Genomic DNA, 23,171 nt, shown 5'->3' on the forward strand with positions numbered 1-23,171 from the left:
AACATTTTTTTTCGCAAATACCGCTCAACTAGCCTACATATTTACCGGAAACTATATACTAAAGGGGTGCCACTCAGAAAGAAAATAAACACCTGAAAATGGGTCTATTCAGTTCCTTGTTTTATTTCTTATCATTCTGTTGAGGTGCGTAGAGACATATTAAGAATGTCATATAATTAACCATTTACACGTGTGCCTGTGCATTGACGCAGGCATTGTCTTGCGTTAGCCTCTGCTGTGCTTGCAAAAAGCTTGCCTCATTGCAACAGAGTACTTTCCTCAATTTTTAAATCAATATTTTTCTTGACTTTAGTGACTTTACTCTGTAAACATTTCTCTTGCCTTATGGTCCAACTAACTACTAGTTAGTTTCTGAGAATCCAGTAGAAATTTCAAACAAATTGCTCAAACAAAAAGAAAAATAGAGCAAAATCGTGTCTTAGCTTGGCTGCTTTTCCGAAATTGGTGTTTCTGAGATCTTCAGAATTTCCTACATTTACCCTGAAAACAGCGCTGTGTGAATCTGAGTATGGGAAATATGTAGTCTTAAAAAAATGCCTGTGGTATTTAAAATTTTTTAGGGAGTTAAGAACTTACCTTTATTTATTTTTAAAGTGAGCAAGGTGCTATTTAATAAATAAGTACAAAACAATACAAAACTCAATACCATTTTAATTAATACTTAAAACTAAAAAGGAATTTTAATGATGGGAACTTTGCCGCTTATTGCAACTTACACTCGAAACACTCCAAGCCTTCGCAGAAACCCTGGGAACTTCCTTCCAGCCTAACATGCAGGAGTGTGACAGGATATATACGGTTCAAATTTATTGTGACAATTCCAAATGATAAAATATAAATAGAAGGTGTCCACAAAAGAATGCCCCAGTTTCAACGTTATATTATAACTGTTTAATTTAGACTATTTACAACAAATCATACATCAAATTGAAGGTAAACTAACCTAGTTTTTTTCTTACAAATGTCTAATATGTGCACCTTTAGTTATACGGCACACATCCAGTCTAAAGTCCAATTCTTCCCACACTTTGGTTAACAAGTCCAGAGTAATGGAAGCAATAGTCTCTTCCGTTCTGTGTCTCAACTCTAGCTAATCATTAGGTAGCGGCGGAATGTAGACACGATCTATTACAAAGCCCCAAAGCAATATAATGGCATGCCGTTATCCAGCTCAATATTGAGGAAAATTCAATTAAACTGCTCTCTTTGCTTAAATTAAAGTAATGGTGAAAAACAGGTTTGAACTGGTCAGCTATAAACATACTACTGCATGCCTTTGTGGACAATTTTTTTTTGTACACGCGCATGCACAGATCTATGCAGCCACCAGACAGTCTTGCTTGCGACGAAGTTGGAGCTGGCATCAGATGTTGTCGCCTCGTGTGTGATCGCGACAGTTTTGCGGAGTCGTGCCGCATCCGATCCTGTGAGCATTGCTTTCATGTGAATGCACGGGAGTCGACCACTATCGGACAGAATGTCGTGTCAATGTTGTGCCTCGTTGTGTATGCGCTTGGCGTAAAGCAAATAAGATGGCAGAAGTGACTTTGTTGTAAGTTGATGTGTAATTTTTACCAAAGCATGTATTTTACGTGAAGTTTTCCATACAAGTTTCAAGTTTATGCTGTAATGTAGCCATGGGCGTAGATACCTGGGGCCCACCCCCTTGAAATTAAGAAAACCCTCACCTGCGCTTGCAAAAGTGTGACTGTGAAACATGTTTGATGTCAAAAATATGTTTTATGGAAAAATTTCTGTGCATTTTAAAGTTTTCTGCTTATTGCATGCATGCAGGCCAAAATGCAAGCACCGTATTCAGAGATGACTTGTGCCTGTTAAGCCCGGATGCAAAACTCTCGTGCCTTCCCTTTCACCCCCTCCACCCTGTTCCCTGAAAATGTACGTGAGCCCTCCTTGTGAATCCTGCAGATTTACGTCAGATTTACGTCCCTGAATGTAACTGACGTAGGTCCTGTTAAGAATTGCCACTTTTTGTTCGCGACTGCCCGGGCAACAATAATTCATATTTAGTCTCGTGGCCTTCTGTAGTCTTAATGGGACAGCATCTAGCACGGGGTGTCCGTATCTCGGAATGGGAAAATGCAGCGAAGTTGACATTTTTTTTCCAAGAAAAGTATGGGAATTTCCTTCAATTCTGAAAAAAATAATAGAAATTCCCCAGTCAGAGTTGTTTGAGAGGGAATGTCATGAACCAGATTGTGAAAATTTTTCTTCTTTTTAACTTGTGTTTTATTGCAGTCGTACACACTATAAAATGGTGTTTGCAAGGTTCTGGCTGTACTAGGCTTGCTTTAGGGATAGGGGAGGCTGGATTTTCTTTTTATTCCTTTCATAAAATTGCAAAATTAGTAAATTATTAAAGATAAAAAAGCATGTGTAATTCGGTACTCGTAGTAGACGTGAAACTTCTTTGGCAGTTCAAATCTGGACTCATAAGTACTCTCTTTATATCGCTTTGGCGTCACAAACATTTAAACCATGTTTCACGGAAACGTTGCATCGAACTTCAGGTTTTGAATTTTTTACACCCATCGCACCCGTACGTCACTGCAAAAAGGCCAAGAGAAATTTTGTAAGTTCGGTGGTCGGAAAGTGCGAGGAAATTTGACTTGATGTGTGAGTGGACGCCCACAGGTGGCAGTCGTGCCCATGCGGGGAACTGCGCCCGGTCCTGACGTGAGTGGCGTTGTTCCAGGCATGAGCGGCGGGGCAGCGGCGGCCGCAAGCGCGAGCGACGCGGCCGGGAAGGAAGACGAGCTGTCGTCCTCCGACACGGAGCAGCAGTCGGAGGTGGGCCATGGGCGTCACAACCGGAGGGGGCGACATGTCCCCCCCCCCCAATAATAAAAGTCTTCAATTTCGTCCCCTCCGATAACATATCAAGTTTCGTAGTTATATTAAAAAATGTGATTTCTGTGATACAACCCGTATGTTGCGCGTGGTGCATCTAGTCCGATCGTGGTGACGTGAGCACTTTTTAAATTCGATCTTCGTGTAAAATCAAAATCAAGTTCCGATACCTAATACAGATGCGTTAACTCTTGTTTTTTTACAAATTTATTCTCTGAAAATATTTTTTTAGAAAAAACTAAATTATATATTGCAACCAACTATAATTAGAATGTTAAGGAAAGAAAAATGCCTAAAATCCACCTTTTTGCACCTTCAAACCCCAAATTTTCCCGGGGAGGACCCCCCGCTTTCTTTTTTTTTCCAGGGGATGGATATTCCTCAACAACTAATTCAATTGAAGTCCCCCCCAAGAAATATGTCCTTGCGACGCCCATGTATGGGCAGACAGCAGGTCGTCACCACTTCACCTGGTTCCAAACTGCCCTGTTGGGTTACTCCCTGGTCGCGAGTTCCACTCGCAGTTATTATCTTTGAAAGATTTGTGCAATGGGAGTGCATGACTTGATGTAAGCTTTTGGACATACGCCATTGCTGATCACATGTATGTCTGTGGAAGAAAACTACAAAAAAACACAAATTATGCAAAAAACTGCTGTTGTCAGGATATAAACACCACACAATACTCCAAAATGGTTGTGGAGTATTGTGTGGTGTTTATATCCTGACAGCAATTTTTTGCTTAATTTGTGTTTTTTGTAATTTGTGGTTTTCTTCCACAGACATACATGTGCTTAGCAATGGCGTATGTCCAAAAGCTTACATCAAGTCTACTCGCTGTTGACAGCCGATGCAAAGCAACACTTGTCTTAATATCTGGAGTGAAGTATCTAGTTAACTATTGCAGGGTTCTTACACCATCTTCTTAATATACTTAAAAAAAAACCTTAGTTTGACTTAAATTCAATAAGTGCCCATAAAATTCCTTACATTTCACTTATAATCTGTAAAAACTCCTCAATGAAGCCTGATAGTCTGCTGGTAATGGATACACATGCGCAGTACAATTTCAGGGCATGTGATTAGATTTTTATATTCGAAAAGCTTTTTCAGGTTATTCATAATTATTATCTTACATGTATTTTACTGGTGTACTTTAAACTTATAAAGTAAATATTATTAGTAATAAATTAATTTTTAGGGCTTTCATTTTCAGATGGACACTATGCTTGGGTTAGATATGTGTTACAGAGATAATTCTAGACAATCTAAGCTTGTCTGTAACAATTAAACCAACAAACAGAATAATTTTTTTGCATTAATTCATAATTGTATTTAACATTATCTTCATGAGGTATAGCTATTTTGCAATATTACAAATTGTTTTCTACCTTGTGATGGGGGTAAATTGGTCTTAAAAACTCCATAATTTTTGATCTTATGAGAGGGTACAAACCATGTAGAGTTGGTGTTAAAGTGACTTGGCCTGGCACTGGTGCTACCAGTAGCCAATAGCCTCTGCCCCTCGCCTGTCCCTCAGCCAAGAAGAGTGGTAGAGTGACATTGTTATCTCTCCTGTAGCAGCTCGTCAAGAGATGCCGAAGGAGAAATGGGTGAGGTTTACTTTGCGAACAAACTTAAAACAGTTTGGTGTAGTACTTTTTTATTAGAACAAGATTTACAGATGACACAAATGTAAACTTGGCACTTTAGGTAGCCGTGATGAACAAATGTAAACTGGGCCGTGATGACTGCATCAGCGCCCAATATCCGTTCGCTCAGCTGTTACTAAGCACGTGGCCACCAGCGATTCTGTTGTCAATACCTGAGAGTTATACAACCCTCTTGACTCGAACGTTTCGCAGACGTCCTGCCGTTTAGGGGCAAAATCGTTAGGTAGGGGTACCTGCCGTAACAACATCACCCCAGTCTCTCAAGCACAAACATTTAGAACTCGAATTATTCGGTGTTTTGACAGGAAACACGATTGAAACAGCGTAACTGTCTATGTAAGAAAAATGTAAAATATATCTTGGACATAAACTAAATATATATATAAAATTATTATAATTGTACAGGTTTTTTTAGTGGTAAGTAATGACGATCATAAGGCTATGATTTTCCATCAATACAACTGCCAGAATTGACATAAGTGTTGCCATAACCAAAATACTAATTTTTTTGTCGTGCTCACATTAATTTGCATAATACTGTATATCTCTCCACATGTCTATATATATATATATATATATATATATATATATATATATATATATATATACATCTTTTACTCTATGTATATATCTGTATATCTCCCTCATTCTATATATATACAGTAAGTCCTCTATTTACGTCGTACCGATTTACGTCGTTTCGGATTAACGTCGCTAATGTTTGAGTACTCATGTTTCAATTTAAGTTGTCGCGATTCACAATAACGTCGTTTACAATGACCGTAAATCTTTATTTTAACCAAAACACCGTATATAATTCGTTTATAATTCTTTGTTTCCTTCGGTAGTTAATTTATGATATGTAGCGTAAGCTACACGTTCACCGCCTTATCTTATCATATATCATGAGGGACGCTTCCTGCTCTTACGTACAGTATGTACTATATATCTGTTTTTATATTTCAATCAATAAAGGTAATAAAGCAGCTGGTTAAATAACCATTCTATAAAGCTGAGAAGTACTAGTTGGACTTGTTTCCCACGCTGTCTGTTGTCATTTGCTGATAAAATTGCCCGTTGTCACATCTGTATGCCAGCGCTTCCGGCCGACCTTGGGCCGTGGTCGGCCGGTGGCATGAAACATGGCTCATTTTGCGTCGTTTCTATTTACGTCGCGGTTTTCAGGAACGTTACCCCGACGTAAACCGAGGACTTACACACACACAAAACAGAAGACAAACACAAACATTCATTTTTATATAGATTTTAACCTATCTAAACTTTTATCTAACGTTTTACCTGTTATAGGTGTGGCACAGGTATATATAAAAAAACACGCGCATATTCAAATGCAATGTTGTGTCAAAATTTCAAAACAATCGGTGAAGAACTTTAGGGTTTTTAAGATTTTGAACGATCAAACATTTTCATTTTCATGTATATAGATTCCCAAGTTCGAGAAGTTTTTAACTTAACGCGACCATGTTTGTCCATGAGGGTGGTGACGTCTAGCTACTGATTCATGCTGCAGGGAGTTTTAGCCTTTACCTAAGTAGTGTTCGTAACAAGGGCGGTAAGCATGTAACTAAACGTGTTACATCATGATTTGGTGATTGTGTCCAACCTCGTAGCAGCAACCAACAGGTAACAAGCATGTGGGATGCCTCAGCATTGAGGCAGAGGCATAGAAAGTATGGTTGATGAAGGATTTATTGATTGTATTTAAATTTATTGTATTTTAATTACAGTAAACTCCCTATTATCCGCGCATGCTACGAAAAAATACAGCACATAAATAAATCTGTATTTTATTACATGTGAGCAAATTTGAACTCTACTGACGAGTGTATTGTGTGCAGTATACAGTAAAACGCCACAGACCTTCTCGAAACTCACGCAGTAGGCTGGCATGCGTTGCTATTTTTGTCTCTGTCGCGCTTTGTTTCTAGTCGTATGGTTGAGCACCTTTATGTTTACATTACTGAAATGTATTGCATGTTAATTATTCAGTAAAATACTAAAATTTTAGCATCATTTAAAAAATTTTACTGTTAATTGTAACTTTTACAGTACAAAAATTTTTAGATTTTTAAGTTGAAATTGTTTCCTTTTTTGTTTCCCATTTTCGGCTATTTTGCGGATTATCCGCGATTTTCACTATCTGCGGTGGCCCAGCCACTTAATTTCGCGGATAATCGGGAGTGTACTGTATTTACTCTACCAAGCACTGCCCTCATTTAACACACCTGAGTTTTGGTAATTTGCATGCAGACCCAACTTATTCCAAAGCCTACACATAGGATGGATGTTTGCACTGATTTCTGTCCAAATAACCAAAGCCTTCACATAGGAAGGTTGTTTGTATCGATTTGTTTCCAAATATAGGGTAATGCACATGAACAGTTTTTTATAGACTTGCTATTTTCTGAATCCTAACAGGCAATAATGTAATCTTTATAATGAAACATTGTTTTGTTTGACTACAAGTTTATTTAAAGCCTGACCAAATTTTTTGTTAAAATCATGCTTAGATTAAACATATCAATGTTTTAATGTATGTTAGAGAATGTATAGGCAAAACAGTAAACAAACTACCTTATTTACTCACATATAGGTCGCGGCAATTTTACCAGATTTGATGGGGAAAAAATGAAGTGCGACCTATATGTGAAGAAAAATTTTTAAAAATTTTTGAGGAATTTTTTTTTGCAATATTTTACTTGCTATATTCGGTTACTACGAGTACTTGTTGTTACAACAATTTATCACGCCATTATCAGCTCTCGTAGGAGCGGAGTTTTACAGTACCCGTTAACTCTTTCGTGCACGGCGCGCCGGCCGTTCGCGTCATTAAATTACCGGTGCGACCTATATGGGGAGAATCTTAAATACGAAATTCAAGACCTCAAATTATGGGTGAGACTTATATGCGAGTAAATACGTAATAGTAATAATAATACTTCATGGAAAACATTTTATCATGTAAAGAATTTTATAGTGTAAAGCATTTTATGTGAAAATATCTGACCCGAGGCTATTACTTCGCTACTAGCTTGTCCTCAACACCTCTAGATTCTCCTACCTGTGGCAGTTGGTAGTCCTGGCCTGGTTCCACCAGTAAGTTCCAGTGGCTGTTCACTCACGCCTCATGTTTCATTTGAGTATAGTGTGCGTGGTCGTACCTTACATGCCCACCGGAGGAGACAAGTCCTGTCTTTCTGTTTCTTATTCTGTCATCTGTGACCTTCTGCTAGTTCGAGAAGTGTCTCTCTCGCTTGTTTGGACTGTTGAGTGTCACAGTAAATGTCACTCTTGCTTGCAGGTTGAGCTGAACGAAGAAGAACGAAAGGAACGGTTCGAAAAACTAACAAAATTGCTAAGCAAGAGCAAAGCGTACACAAACTATTTGCAGCTGAAGTTGACGAAAGATAAAATGAACGAGGAAAATGCTGCGAAACGGTAATTAGAACTCTACCAGAATGTATGTAGGCATATTATCAGAAAACACTTTGTCTAGCGGTGTTTTTTTTCCAGTTATTAAAGGGTGCTAATTCAGTATGTGTGTTTGATGAGTGAATGTTTTCCGCAGCTAACTTGAATCGGGGTGATGGTTGTCTTTCTTCCTTTGTGTACTGCCACTGATGTTTGTGTTTTGTGATAAATTTTTAGATTTTTTTTGACTGCGATAGTTGATTTTGGGTCATTATTTGTTGTTATTCTCATAGAATAGTAACTTTAGCAACAATTGTGTGTGTTATGGACATGAATGTATGTTCAAATGTAAAAAGATAGTTGTTTGGTTTGGAATATTTAAATAAAAATGCTGTGCTAAATAGGTTAATTTGTTTATAACTATTTTAACTAAAATAAATCAACATATCTTTGAATGTAATTTTAAAAAAAGTGGTGATAGTCATAATTTGGGTTTTCTGTGAAAGTAAGTGATCCTAGTTTTTATATTGTAATACCGTAATAACCTGTGGCTTTGCTCCTGCAATTTCAGGCAATGTATTTTTGTTTTACTTTGCTCAGAAAACATTAAAAAAATTTTCCTTATCCTATAAACCTACATTATTTTACGATTTTTAAAACATTTTATTTGAAATGTAGAATACAGGTATAAAATTTCTCATCTTACCCGTCAGTCTATTCGTAGTTATGCTTAGTACTAGTTAGAGAAAATTACCAAAATTTACACCTTTAGCCTCTACCCCCATAGAGATGCGTACGGAAAATCAGAACTACAGATTTAGTAAATATGGTGATATCCGTTAACCAAATAAAACCAAACTTATCCCATTTTTACCACCGCAGGTGTGAAATTCAAAATATTTATAATGAACTTACATTGATATTGAATTTAAATTTAGCTTGATAAATGTTATACATACCAATTTAGTGGATTATATTAATTTTATTTTTATTTTTAAATTAATATCTACCTCTGTCAGAACTGGTGAATATGAGAATTTAGTTTACGTTGTGCTTATTAATCATTACCATTGTCTTAAATTAAGTTTTATTGAATTACTATATACGTATTAATGGTTAATGTCTGTTTTGTTTATTCTTTACCTTGTTTTCATGTATTTCTTAAAACTCGTTTATTATAACATTTACATGTCACATACATAACTTAGTTCCTCCTTTACCAGTGTCCATTTTGAAAACTGCTCTCTCACTCAACTGTCTGGTATTACCAACCTCACAACATACACAACACCTTCCCTTTACTGATATCTAATTGGTTTACAAATTTTGCGACCTACTCTGGTAACATACTCATTCAGAGGAGTAGCATGAACATTCAAATCATTATCAATGTTGTTTGGTACATTTCCTGATAACGAACTGTTATCAAAACCTTTAAAGTCTGGGGAGCTAATTTGTCCCTTTACCTTTTTCACTTCTTCCGCAAACTCACTTTTGTCAGAATTACTAATCACACACATGTCCCTGTCATCTTCAACACATTCTCTGCTTCTACTATTTGCATTATTAATCACACACATGTCCCTGTCGTCTTCCACATATTCACTGCTTCTACGATTTTCATTTACATCGCCCTTACTGAAACGATCACCACTTGAACTAGCACACTGGTCCTTTGGCAATACCTTTTGACAGGATGGCCTGAGATACTTAGTATTTCTACGCAACAGCTTGCCTGACTTGTCACTTATTATGTACGACCTGGGTGTTTCATGTTTTTTCACAATGGTGGCTGGCTCCCACACTTTATCTTTTTGAACCATGACAGGCTGACCCCTGGCATATTCTAGGGTCTTTCTCTGGGCCCTTTTATCATATTCCTGCTTGGTCTGTAACTGCTTGGAAAGTAATTTTGTCTTCACATTTGGAAATACCTTTGGAACTAGGTTATTGGTTGCTATAGGAATTCGTGTTCTAACAAGACGACTCATTAATATCTGTGCAGGTGCATACTCTAGACCAGCAAGAGGAGTGTTACGGTATTCCATTAGAGCCAGCCAATATTCAGTTCCTGCTTCTTTGCTCTTGCGTAATATGGTTTTAGCAATTCCAACCCCTTTTTCAGCCATGCCATTTGACTGATGATAATGGGGACTGGATGTGCAAAACTCGAACTCATATTCACGAGCAAAGCATTTACATTCATAAGATTGAAACGGCATGTTGTCACAAACTATAGTTCTAGGTATCCCATGAGTGCAGAAGATACCTTTCAGAGCACTAATTACACTATGTGACTGCTTACTGGATAATAGCACAATTTCCAACCACTTCGAGAAATAATCATATACAACAAGGTAACTCTTGCCTTCGAACTCCAGAATATTAACTCCCACTTTTTCAAATGGTAATGTAGGGACTGGGTGTGGGATAAGTGATTCTTTCCTATTAGTGATCCTGTACTTTTCACAGACCTTGCACTCCGACACAAACCTCTCTATGTCCACACTCATACCAGGCCAATAAAACAAAGAGCGTGCTCTGGATTTGGTTTTACCAATGCCAAAGTGACCTTCATGAAGCATGTGTAACATTTTCCCTCGTAATTTTTTAGGGACAACAATTTGGTCCTCATAGAACAAGAGATTATCTTCTACATACAAGTCATTCTGAATTGGCCAATATGGATGACAACTTACCGGAGCATGCGTTTTTTTGTAAGGCCATCCCGTTTTCTCTAGTTTTGACTACATCCTTTAGCACAGGGTCTTCTGCTAGTTCACGTCGAAATTCAGTTTTTTGTGTCTCACTCATTGGTAGATGTTTACTCACACTATGTTCCACTTCACTCATGTCTTCATCATCTTCATCTACTCCATCCTTGATGTAACTTCGTGACAGCAGATCCGCAATATGCATCATTTTCCCTGGTAAATAATGTACATCCAGGTGGTACTTCAGCAATTTGAGCTTCAGCCGTTGGAGTCGAGAGGACATTTTTAGCCACAGGTTTTTTCATTATAGGTACCAGTGGCTTGTGATCAGTTAGAATTTCCACATTACGGCCATAAATAAAGTAATGGAATTTTGTAGTAGCAAACACAATTGCCAATAACTCTTTCTCTATTTGAGCCCAATTTTTCTCACTCTCAGTTAGGCTTCGTGACCCATATGCAATAGGCTGTCCATTTTGAAGTAGGCAGCACCCAAGGCCATTCTGCGACGCATCACACTGTATCGTAAGAGGTGTTGCTGGATCAAATATTCCTAAGGCTGGCGCACTACTTACAGCAGATTTGATGTCAGTAACACAATCAGAGTGGCCTTTAAGCCACTGCCAGGTGACATCAGCCTTTAGCAGTTCTCTTAGAGGTTCTGTAAGTGTTGCCATATTTGAAATGAATGGCCGCAAGTAATTAACCATTCCGAGAAACTTCTGTAGCTCCTTCCGATTTTGTGGATCTGGTAGGTGTTGAATAGCTACAATTCTATTAGGGTCAGGTTTAATCTGGTTTTCAGAAAACACATGTCCCAGAAAACTTACTTCTGGTATCTTATATTGAAGTTTCTTAGGGTTAAATTTTATATTCATATCTCTTGCTCTGTTTACAAGTTGCATCACAATTTTGTCATGTTCTTCTTCAGTTTCTGCTGCAACAAGAATGTCATCAAAGTAAACAACAATGCCTTTAATGTCGCCAAATGCACGTTCATTTAGTTCCTGAAACTTCTCAGGTGCACACGATATTCCAAATGGTAAACGTAAGAATTTGTAACATCCCCACGGAGTCGAGAAAGCGCACAGGTCACACGAGGTCACGTCTAGTGGTATTTGCCAGAACCCATCTTTAAGATCAAAGACTGAAAACAACCTTTTTCCTGAAAGTTTTTCTGTTAGTTGCTGCAGTGTTGGTATTTGGTAATACTCTCTCTTTATTTCCAAGTTAAGATCTTGGGGATCAAGGCACACCCATAAAGTTCCATCAGATTTCTCAACTATGACAAGGTTGCTAACCCATGAATTTGTCTCAGCCACTTTCTGTATGATTCCTTTTTTCTCTAACACAGCTAGTGTTTCTTAAATTGTTTATTGATCTTCCTGAAAATGTTTTCAGGGATGATGTTCACCTCAGAGCCTGAGTCTAGCTTTAATTTGACCTTCAAATCTTCAAGTAAAACAACTTCAAACCACATTGTTGTACCTTGTTTACCTACTTCAGCATTTTGTACATTGTCTACATTTCTTAACTCCAGACATCTCTCTATGCCGCTCACAAGATAGCATTCTTCATTTTCATCAGCAGTCATCCCTTCTTGATGACGCCTCACTATGTTTACACCATTAGTTCTACACATATTGGCAAAATGATTCAGTTTGCCACACTTAAAACATTGTTTTCCGAATGCAAAGCGTTTATTTTTTTCATGCTGGAAGTTGCATTGTTTACATTTCAAATTGCTCCCGTGCATTTGTTTACTGGTCTGTGAGGAATACTTCGGCGACTCTTTGTTCCATTTAGCCTTATGTTGCACTGTGTTAACTTCTACAGAAGCACCCCACTCTGGCGGCACAGACGACTTTTGCGTTTCTGTAGACTGAAGGCACTGAAGTTGTTGATCGCTGATTTCTGCTAGCTTCGCTAAATCACATGCTTTCTCTAAGGTTAAATCTTTGGTTCGCAGCATTTCCTTCTGCAAAGTCTTGTTCCGCACACCCATGAAAACACAGTCTCTAATTATTTCATCTGTTTGGGACCCAAACTCACAGCTGCGCACCAACTTCTTCAAGTCCGTGATGAACTGCTGAAATGGCTCACCTTCCTTTTGTTTTCGCGAATAGAGCACAAAACCTCATACGGAACATTTCTTTTCTCACTAGCATACGTTTCAAATGCTGCTATCACCACGTCAAACTGTTTTCGATCATCATCACTTAGGTTAAAAGTATTGAAGACTTCCACTTGTTTTCATGTATTTCTTAAAACTCGTTTATTATAACATTTACATGTCACATACATAACTTAGTTCCTCCTTTACCAGTGTCCATCTTGAAAACTGCTCTCTCACTCAACTGTCTCGTATTACCAACCTCACAACATACACAACAATGTCAAAATCATATTAACAGCCTTTCCACCTTCTTTTATGTACAATTTCAGCAAGTGGTAATAAAAGAGTGGGTATATTTTTTATCTTTATAAATCATACCACATACCTCACCTCCCACTTGATTAGTTTAAGATAACTTTTTGATTTTTATAGTAGAAAAAACTGTCTTTTCACTTTTGAAAAGTTATAAAAAATATGCTATTAAATTATATAATGTAGGTTTTTCTTGCTCAGTTTGTTACCAGTATGCTAGAGGTAAGCCATGTTACTATAAACAATTACTTAACCCCATTTCACTAAATTTTTGGTCATCATCATCATCATCATCATCATCATCATCATCATCATCAATCATCCAATCATTCCATTATCATCGTCATCCTATGAACTTTTCCTGTAAAACCGCACCTACCCTTTTTACAACAGCTGTCAAATCTCGAGAAAATGTAAAAAGTATGCAAGGTAACCCAACTCAATATATTTGTTATTGATGCTCAGTTTTTACCTCCTGTTTGATTTACTTTGGGGTTAAAATTTTTTATGATGAAACCAAACTTACATCTAAGAACATCTGGCTTATCTAGATGCAGGGTACCTTCTGTGCAAGAAACCCTGGTGCAAAATACCAACCGAAACAACCGCAAAGAAACCCCAACAAGCTCCATGCTACATCTTGGTCTGTATGCCTTGGGCCATGCACATCTCTAAAGGGTGGAAAACGATACAACTATAAACAGTGCATAATTTAGAAGATCTGAATGATAGCCAGTGTTAAAATACCATAGCAGCCTTAGGAAAAGTCAGGGAATTTAAAACATGTTAAGGAAAACCTGGAAAAGCAAGGAATGTTTTTTTTTATGGGTCAGGGAAATTTTTGAGATAAACTCGTTTCTGCATTGTAATGGTTTCTTCAACAGCCATTCGTTATAAAAAAACGTGAGATAGCAGTTTAATTTTTAAAAATTGTGTCTGCGTACAACCATATTTACCTGAACACCCCAAAGGCACTTTTTTTTCCTTCATAAAATGTGCGTTGGAAAACGTACGGTACACAGCTTATTGAAAACTTGACAGTGCTGTCTAGCACACGTTTCCAGAAACTCCCAAGGTTGGTTAACCTGCTGATGCTTAAAAGGAAATGGACGACGGACATCCTGCTGGTGGTTTTGAAAGAGCGTATTTTTCCGAGAAAGACGTAGCAATGGTGACCGAAGGTTTGCGGTTGTAATTTTCTACGGTGGCTGTGGGATTTTCGGGGAATACACTTTGTGAGAAGATGCTGAATGCTTAACTATGTTTCCATGGAGAAAATTGGTTGTCTGTAAAGTCGGTTTACGGACGGTAGTTTAACGTGACGTCATAACAAAACATTGATCAAATGATTGCATACTGTTATGAATAAAATTGAATCATTGTTATTGAATTATCACTATTTTGTATGGTTACAAAGAAGGAGAGAAATGAAATCTACAATTTCATTGATAAATTTACTTTTATTTGCACTCCTTAATTCTAACATGTTTATTACTTTAACGGAGAGATTATTTTAACTATAACTTTTATACATGTTTGCTATTTAACTTCTTCCAGTCTGTGTTACTGTATTCTGTCAAGGATAGGACGATGATAGGAAAAGTAGGAAACGAATAGGAGTGTTTCAAGGATGATTTGCCTCGAAAAAGTCAAATCGATGGTTGTTCCAATCGAGTGGAAGAGATATAGATGCGGCGCAAGCGTACAATGAGCGTAACGGTACAAAGCGTAACGGGACAATGACATTCTTTTTCGTGCGTGCAGCCGGCGTTCATCGATTGACTAGACGTTGTCACGTCAAAAAAAAAGTGTCTTGGCGGTGTTGTTGCTAGATGCTGGTGTAACTGTGAGAGCTGATTGGTTGAGTTGGTTGTTCCAGCGGGAGGAAGGGCGCCAAAGCGAAGGAGGGCCCAGCGGACACGGAGGCGCCCGGGGACAGGACTTCCCGGAAGAGAGTCCTGCAGGAGAGGAACGCGGGGTCGCCGGGAGAAGCGGAGGCCGGCTGTAAACGGAGCAAGCCTTGTTCCGTGCTCCTGTCCGACGTCGACCGTGCCGGAGTGAGTACATACTCGGCTGGCCGCGTGTTCGTGATCCTTTGTCCCGGGAGGCGTGGTCGTGTATTGTGGGACGTAGAGATGCGTGCTCGCTGAGCCCTTTACTGCAGAGACCCTGAAGAAACCACACAATGTGAGAACCAGGCCTCCGAGAGTACCGATTTCCCCCCTTTCCCCCCATTTAAATATCTAGTATTACAACATTCATGAATATCAAATATTTTTCTAATAAATTTTAACTTAGAGCGAAATTTTTTTTTGTGGTCAAACTTCTTTTTGCTTAGGGGGACTACAATTTTTGAGCGTTATCAATATTCTGATCACATGAGGAAAAATAGCGAGGTTAGTTGGGGGGGGGGGGGGGGTTAGAAGAGATGGCAGAGGAGAAGTAAAAATGATGCAGCGCACTTGCCTTTTTTCCACACTTGCATATTTGCGCTATAGCATAATTTAATTAGCAACCACATACTTGCATGTATTTTCATTTTTGTTCTGCGACCTCAGCCAAAAAGAATAAAGTTTCCTTTAACTAATGAAATAATAAGCAAGGAGTTTCGCTCCTGTTGCGCGTGGACTCCTTGCGCTTATTTTTTTCTTCACAGAAGTCCAAGAAAAATTTATCAAAATTACAGTAAGATTTTAATAAAATATTAATATCCATGGAACCATTTTTGAGAAGTATAAAATGAAAAAACCTCACATGCATTCATTAAACCAGTAAATTTTAAGTTTGAAAGTTGTTTTGTTGATCTGTTTACATACATAAAATTGAATTTTGTTAATTATTTTAAATAATAATCACTGATTATTTGTTAAATGTAAAACAATGCAATAGTTATTTTGCTGTATGAATGTAAATATCACAACAATCATCTTAACCATATGTATATGTATGTGTATGTATATGTGTGTGTGTGTTAGTATATATCGTCGGCTTACTTCTAAAACCTCGTGTAAGTCCAGATTTTCCCAGTTTTTTTATTCCTGATGTGTTTGGTGTATTTTTTTTTTTTTTTTTTTTTTTTCATTTATTCATGGTGCATATGCTGATGAAACCTCGTAAGTCAACTCTACTTAGTCTCTTCTTTTCTATTCACAAATTACAAAACCTCGTGTCTTTGTCAGTCAAAACCGTGCTCCAAAAGCTCATGGGTTATCCTGTAAAATTGACTGAAATGGAGTTGCGAGGTTTTAGAAGTGAGCCGACGATATGTGTGTGTGTGTATACACACACACACACATACACACACATACGTACATCAATCGGCTGGCGGGAATGGGTTCTCACGGAGCGTGTGTCGTGTGCAGAGCGAGGAGAACGTGGCGGCCGCAGACGTGCGAGCGGGCCCGGAGATGCGGTCCTCCGCTGTGCCCCGCCTGTTCCAGAACGGCAAGCTGCGGCCGTACCAGCAGGAAGGGCTTCAGTGGCTGCGGGTCTGTGGTTTCAGTACATTGAGCTCAAATACAGTTTACTTGGGGGGAAATACAACCTATTACGAGTTAAAAAAAAATACATACCAATTTAGTGGATTACATTATTTTTTTTTTTAATTTTAAATTAATATCCACCTCTGTTTAGAACTGGTGAATATGAGAATTCAGTTTACGTTGTGCTTATTAATCATTGCCATCGTCTTAAATTTAAGTTTGATTGAATTGCTATATATTAATGGTTAATGTCGAAACCACATTAACAGCCTTTCCACCTCCTTAGATGTGCAGTTTCAGCAAGTGGTAATAAAAGAGCGGGTATATTTTTTTATCTTTATACCTCACCTCCCACTTGATTAGTTTCAGAGATAATGTTTTGAATTTTATAGTGAAAAAAAAAACTGTCTTTTCACTTTTGCAGTGTGTGTGTGTGTGTGTATAATCTTGCTTACAAAACAATATCAGTAGTTTATTACATTATGTTGTATGTTATTGTCTTAATACTGGTTTGTACGGAGTGTGTGAGGGATGAAATGAGGCTGGGCAAGGCGGTGCAAGTGATAAATGTTCATCTGATACTTGTACGGCGTGGTTTTTTGCTACACTGAGGATGTTGTGTTGTGGCAGACGCTACTGTACAAAGAACGGAGCGAATGACATCGTGGTGAACGATGTCGGGATTGGGCTACATGTGGCAGGCTCTGTGCAGGAACGGCATCCTAGTGGGCGACATAAGGCTGGGCAAGACGGTACAGGGAATGGTGTTCGTTCGGCCGTGTGTACGTTGTGGCTTGGCTGCACTGAGGATGCTGTGTTGTTCTGGCAGGCGCTGTACGAGAACGGAGTGAACGGCATCCTGGCGGACGAGATGGGTCTGGGCAAGACGGTGCAGGTGATAGCGTTCATCTGCCACCTGTACGAGGCGGGGCTTGCCGGGCCCTTCATGGTCGTCTGCCCGCTGTCCACGCTGCACAACTGGAGGAAGGAGTTCCAGAGGTTCGCCCCGCAGGTACGCCGGCGGCGATCAGACGTCCTCGTGGTGTGGTGTGGTGTGTCTGTCTGCAACGGGCGAGCCCGTAGAGGTGGGTTGCAGAGTACCAATCTGCTAATTTGTTACTGATACACGCCTGTATCAAGTACTGCAAACGAGTACACTATTCAAGTATCAGTTTAGAATTCGCCTGGAACAACACCACGGCCAATGTGCGCAGAACCCGATCGCAGATGACGGTCACTTGGGCGGAGCTTGTGAAAGGGGAGGGAGCGGCACGACGAATAAGTGATGAAGGGAAAGAATGTAGGGGAGGGGGAAGCCTAAGATGTACATCAAGTTCTGTCCCTGCTCGAACACGCCCGGATATTCACCTTCGGCCAACCTCTGGTTTATTTATGTATATTTATATTTCTCAGTTTATTTTAATGTAGCTATACTAACCTAAATAACCTGTCCATAGTGTTCTAAAGTGTTTTAATGTAGCTAACCTAACCGACCACTTTTAATATTTGAATTCATTTTCCTGCGCAAAAATAAAACAAATCCCGAGGTTTGCCGAAGGTGAATATTCGGGCGTGTTCGGGCAGGGACAGAGCTTGATGTACATCTTAGGGTTCTCATCAAAGTACGCTCAGTGCGCAGTGCGTGCTCCTTGCAAAGATCGAAGACTCCGATTACGAAAGGCGTGGATAGAGAACACCGAACTAGAGAACACCGAACCTTTTTTCGACTACGAAGAATGTATAATGATAAAACTGATACCTTTTTTACGAAGAACGTGGAAAGAGAAAACTGATACCATTTTTTTACGCGGGTGATGACGGGACGGAGGAGGTGTAACCTGTAACGAGAATGCTGATGCCTTGTCGCTTCCTGGGACCGCTACTGCTGTATCTGATACAGAAGTGTTGTGAGCGCAGGTGCCGACGGTGCTGTACTACGGGAACGAGAGCGAGCGAGCCCGCCTGCGGCCCCAGGTCAGGCGCAGGTACCCGGTGGACGGGGAGAAGCGCTACCCGGTCGTGCTCACCTCGTTCCAGATCCCCATGAAGGACTCTCGCTTCCTCGGGCAGTTCTACTGGAAGTACGTGGTCGTGGATGAGGCCCAGCGGATGAAGAACCACAAGTGTTTGTTCGTCAGGCAAGTACACCAACTTTATAATTGTATGTTTGATTTGTTTGGTTTGTCTCTTTCTTAGGTAGCCTTGCTACTTGTGCCGATGATATTTTGTTGTCCATTTTCTGATATATTTTTTATTCAGAATCAATAAATTTGTACCAACTCACAACAGCAGATATATATATATATATGTGTGTGTATTTAAGAAATTAAACATTTTTAAAATACCATTTTAAATTTATTTTTTTGGACCCAAGAACTTTGTAATCCTTGCATAATCAATGACATCTACTGGAGAATTATGTTAGACAGTGTTTTTAGTTTAGGCTATTGTAATTCTGCCTTGAAATTTTTATTAATTCTGAACTGCTGCAAGTTTGCTTTGTTCTTTGACATAAAATTTACGTTCAAATAATTCAATAAATTCTCTGAATTATTCCAAGGCTAAACTAATACAATACGCACAAAGAAAAGGGGACACAAATAGTAAAAATCATCGATATAAGTCTCTTGAGAGAATAACAGAGACTGTTGGTAGCACTTGGGAAAATATTTTGATGGACGGATGAAGTTATGTTTTAATTCGCTTGGCCAGCTGTGTGGTGTTGACAGATGGAGGCGACTAGCCGTTGTAATTATGCCTTTTAAAGGTACTCAGTGTAATGGCTAAGCCTAAAGCCCACCGCACACGGTACAATATTTTCTACTAGTTTGCTTACTGGTTTCTGTACTGTGTAGGCTACAAGCTGAAACACTAGGTGCGCTGCAAGTTTCTGCTGCACACGATTCTAGCTGCGTTACTAGTTCTGTTAAGAGAATATTCTCCACAACAAATTTTTATTATGATAATTCACATTTTTTTTACTGCATGCAAACAAGGCTCTTCTTTGTATGCATTTACATTAAAACGAGGAGTTGGTCACTATTCCACTACTTTCCGTCCATGTTTTATCACGACATGGCGCGCTTAAAAGTGTGAACAACCCCTCGTGCTGTTTTCGTGAGTTCTGATTTGGCCACTCCTTAAATATTGGAACACACCAAGCAACGAAAATAGGATGCAGTCTACTACGCAAAACCGGTAGCCCAGCTCGTACAGCTACTGGTATCCAGTTTGAATTCGAGTGAAGAAGCTAGTAGTAGAGCCAGTACGACTCCTAGCTTACAATATTGTACCGTGTGCAACCACAAGTGTTTGTTCGTCAGGCAAGTGCAGCAACTTTATATGTAATATGTTTAATTTTTTGGTTTGTCTCTTTCTTACGTAGCCTTGCTACTTGTGCAGATGATATTCTTGAGAAAATTTTTTTTTTTATTGAAAAGTAGGCATTCCAGTGAAAACATCTAACTGCAGCAAGGTTTTTTTTTAATGTTTTTTCCAAACAGTGTGAAATTGTGGGTTAGATCCTTATTCTGGTTACCTCGTTGTGCTTTTACTGGTATCGGTCATCATTCAATCACAAATAACAGTTCTTTTGTCTATACTTTTTAAATTAATGGTTGCTGTGAGGTTTTAAATTAATTCACAACTTTTAATGTCATGCATCTACAAGAAAATGAGTCATTCCAACATTTCTTACCTTTTAAGTTAAGAATGTTGCTGGAAGGTATGTTTTCAGTGTGAATTTGTTCTCGGTAACATGCAGTACGACTCCTAGCTTACAATATTGTACCGTGTGCGGCGGGCTTAAGTAGTAGGTGCTCGCTAGTTTTGAACAGTGACAGATCACCTTGGACCTTGCGAGTGCGCGGAGGGCTGACGTGCATCCTTGCCGCAGCAAGCTGAAGGAGCTGAAGTGCGACAACCGCCTGCTGCTGACCGGGACTCCGCTGCAGAACGACCTGATCGAGCTGTGGGCCCTGCTCAACTTCCTCATGCCGGAGCTGTTCAGCGACTCGGGCATCTTCGAGATCCTGTTCGACGTCCGCGAGCTGCAGAACGACTCCAACAACGAGAAGATAGTGGAGCAGGAGAAGTCCCAGCAGGTCCTCTCCACGCTGCACGAGGTGGGTCCCGCGCCGTGCCGTGCCGTGCGCGAGTGTGTTGCCAGTTGTGTGGCATGAGGCACGGTCAAACCTCACATCATCTGAGGGGACCGTAACTTTCTCACTTTGTAATATGATCTCTGTACTAACCAAACTATTGCAAATTGTAATTAAAAATTTTAATAGTTTTTGTATTAAATTTAATTAAAGTTAAAATTTGCACTTTTTTTTATTAGGGATTGTAATATACAATTTTAGGATGGCTATGGCAAAAAAATAATTTTTTTTCTCTCCTGTATCACACTTAAATGGATTTCAGACAAAAATACATCTAGCAAAGGTCAAGAATAGTACCTACAAAAATATGTACTACCATCAATTTGGAATAATAATATAATTTCCAAGCGTTTTTTTTTCTAACCTACAATAAACCAATGTAATGGCATCAGTAGAGACCCCGAAAAATGGTGAAGCGCGAAATTCACGAAATAACGAGAAAATTTGATACTTTAAACGAATTTTGCGACTTTCCTTTGATTTTGACATAGTTGCGAAATTCACGCTTTTTCGCACAAAATAATGTTCTTATGTCACAAATTCTATTTATTTACGCCATCATAAACATAGGCGTGAAATAAACATAGTCTGAAAGACTAGTGCCGTGATATTATCTTCGTTTTGACACGTTACTGAAATCTACGTATTTTTATTGCTCTGTTTACAAGCAGTAAATATTGCCATCGCAAATGAAAACAAAACATAACAAATATCAACAATCGATATGTGCGCACTACCAACATAACAAAATTGACTTTTTTCGTGTTTTGAATAATGGTCGTTTCTGCCGCAAGGCGCACTGGTGTCGATTTTTCTAACCTAATTTAATCACATGGAGCTAAGATGGCAGTCATTTTTGCGTGCACATATCTATGAGTGTTTACAACTACCGTCCACATTTTGTAAGTTTTGTGATACAATTGAATTTGTGGTTAAGATGCCGAAGACTTAGACAATGTTTGATCGCGAAAGAGAGATTGAAATCGGATGATTTTATATTTTTGATCAGCGGGACAAAATTATGATGTGCAAGTTCTGCAACGTGTGGGTTGATTGTACACACAGACACGTGCAAAAAGCATGTGGCAAATGACACACACAAAACAAAACACAAAAAAGACAATTATTTTGTCAAGCATTCTACCGTGTCTAAACAAATCTCGATAGGCGACAGCGTGAATAAAGCAAACAAGCTTGAAAGTGCAGAAAACAAGAATTTTTTTCTGATTTTGTTAATATGATGCTGTAAGTTAACATTCCTTTGGAAAAAGCTGATCATCCAGCTATGAGGGAATGGTGTTGTAACACCCATGGTTGAAGGTTAGCCTTATTTATTTAGAAACGTTTTCCCCCTCCAATAAAAGTTCATAAGCATATGTAGACCTACAATATTATTGATTAACTTACCTTTAGGCCCAACTTACCTTTACTTCAAATAAATATGCAAGTATACCTCAGATTAACAAACACCCAAATAGGATGGATTGCATTGTGAAGTGGTGAGCACACCACAATATATTTTTGACTGATTGATTGATTGAATGATGGTTTGACTCTGTAATCCAGCAGTAATCTTGAAAAGGTTAGGTTAGGTTTGGCTAAGAATTGTTTTGAGTAAATTAGCCCATTAATATTTTTAGCGATAACCTTATAAATGCTACCTATTTATAAGTATAGTGTAAGTTGTATACATTTTAGGTGCAGGGGATTTGCCATCATCAGCCAACACTCTTAGAGAAACTTATGTCCCAAAATTGGTCAGGCAAATAAGGAAGCAGTAAGGCTATGAGGTTTTTTTTACACCGCCAATGGCATAATTTTTTCACAATTTTTTGGGGTCTCTACTGATTGCTTATTTTTACACCGATATTTTGCACCGCTTGCTTATTTTTACACCGCTTTTTTGCACCGCTTTTGTCATTTTTTTACACTGAAATGAGCCAGTTTTATTTACCATTTTCTGGGGTCCCTAGGCATCAGTATTATTTCATTTGAAAGTTCACATTGTTTCTTTATGTTATTTATTCTGGGATATTTTTGTATTACATAATAACCATATTTTTGTATTGAACAAATTACTTATCACTGTAACTCATAAATGATTCCTAGGGACTGTGAAAACATGTTGTATTAATGAGAGTTTTAAGTAAGGAGGTTCCACTATACATTCAAGCTGTGGTAGGCTCATAGGAATGGGGAATGTGTTTGTGTGTGTGTGTTTCATCATAGATATATACAGCAATTAAGCTGCTACTGTATGTCATAGTGTTAGATCGAATTGAAATATAAATTTATACATAGTTGAAACTGAGACAATTACTTCTTTTAATACTGATGTTCATATTTTGTGTTGTTGTAGTCCATGGTTGTTGGCGTTTGTTAATTTTTTT

The 23,171-nt window shown here is 38.7% G+C and overlaps 1 protein-coding gene across 2 annotated transcripts in view; it reads left to right on the top strand.

Annotated features, from left to right (window-relative positions):
• The window catches only part of LOC134541318 (lymphoid-specific helicase-like), a 47,499-nt gene that overhangs the window by 3,327 nt on the left and 21,001 nt on the right, over positions 1-23,171 (top strand). The window contains exons 2-8 of one of the 2 annotated variants that reach the window (XM_063384721.1): positions 2,738-2,832; positions 7,888-8,024; positions 15,019-15,196; positions 16,502-16,627; positions 17,451-17,633; positions 18,539-18,759; positions 20,517-20,745. In XM_063384721.1, the coding sequence (XP_063240791.1) occupies positions 2,740-2,832; positions 7,888-8,024; positions 15,019-15,196; positions 16,502-16,627; positions 17,451-17,633; positions 18,539-18,759; positions 20,517-20,745 (1,167 nt within the window). In that variant the 5' untranslated portion in view covers positions 2,738-2,739. The remainder of the gene's footprint in view (positions 1-2,737; positions 2,833-7,887; positions 8,025-15,018; positions 15,197-16,501; positions 16,628-17,450; positions 17,634-18,538; positions 18,760-20,516; positions 20,746-23,171) is intronic. The other variant, XM_063384722.1, reaches the window with a different exon arrangement.

Source organism: Bacillus rossius, chromosome 18, assembly GCF_032445375.1.
Source record: "Bacillus rossius redtenbacheri isolate Brsri chromosome 18, Brsri_v3, whole genome shotgun sequence".
Taxonomy (NCBI): domain Eukaryota; kingdom Metazoa; phylum Arthropoda; class Insecta; order Phasmatodea; family Bacillidae; genus Bacillus; species Bacillus rossius.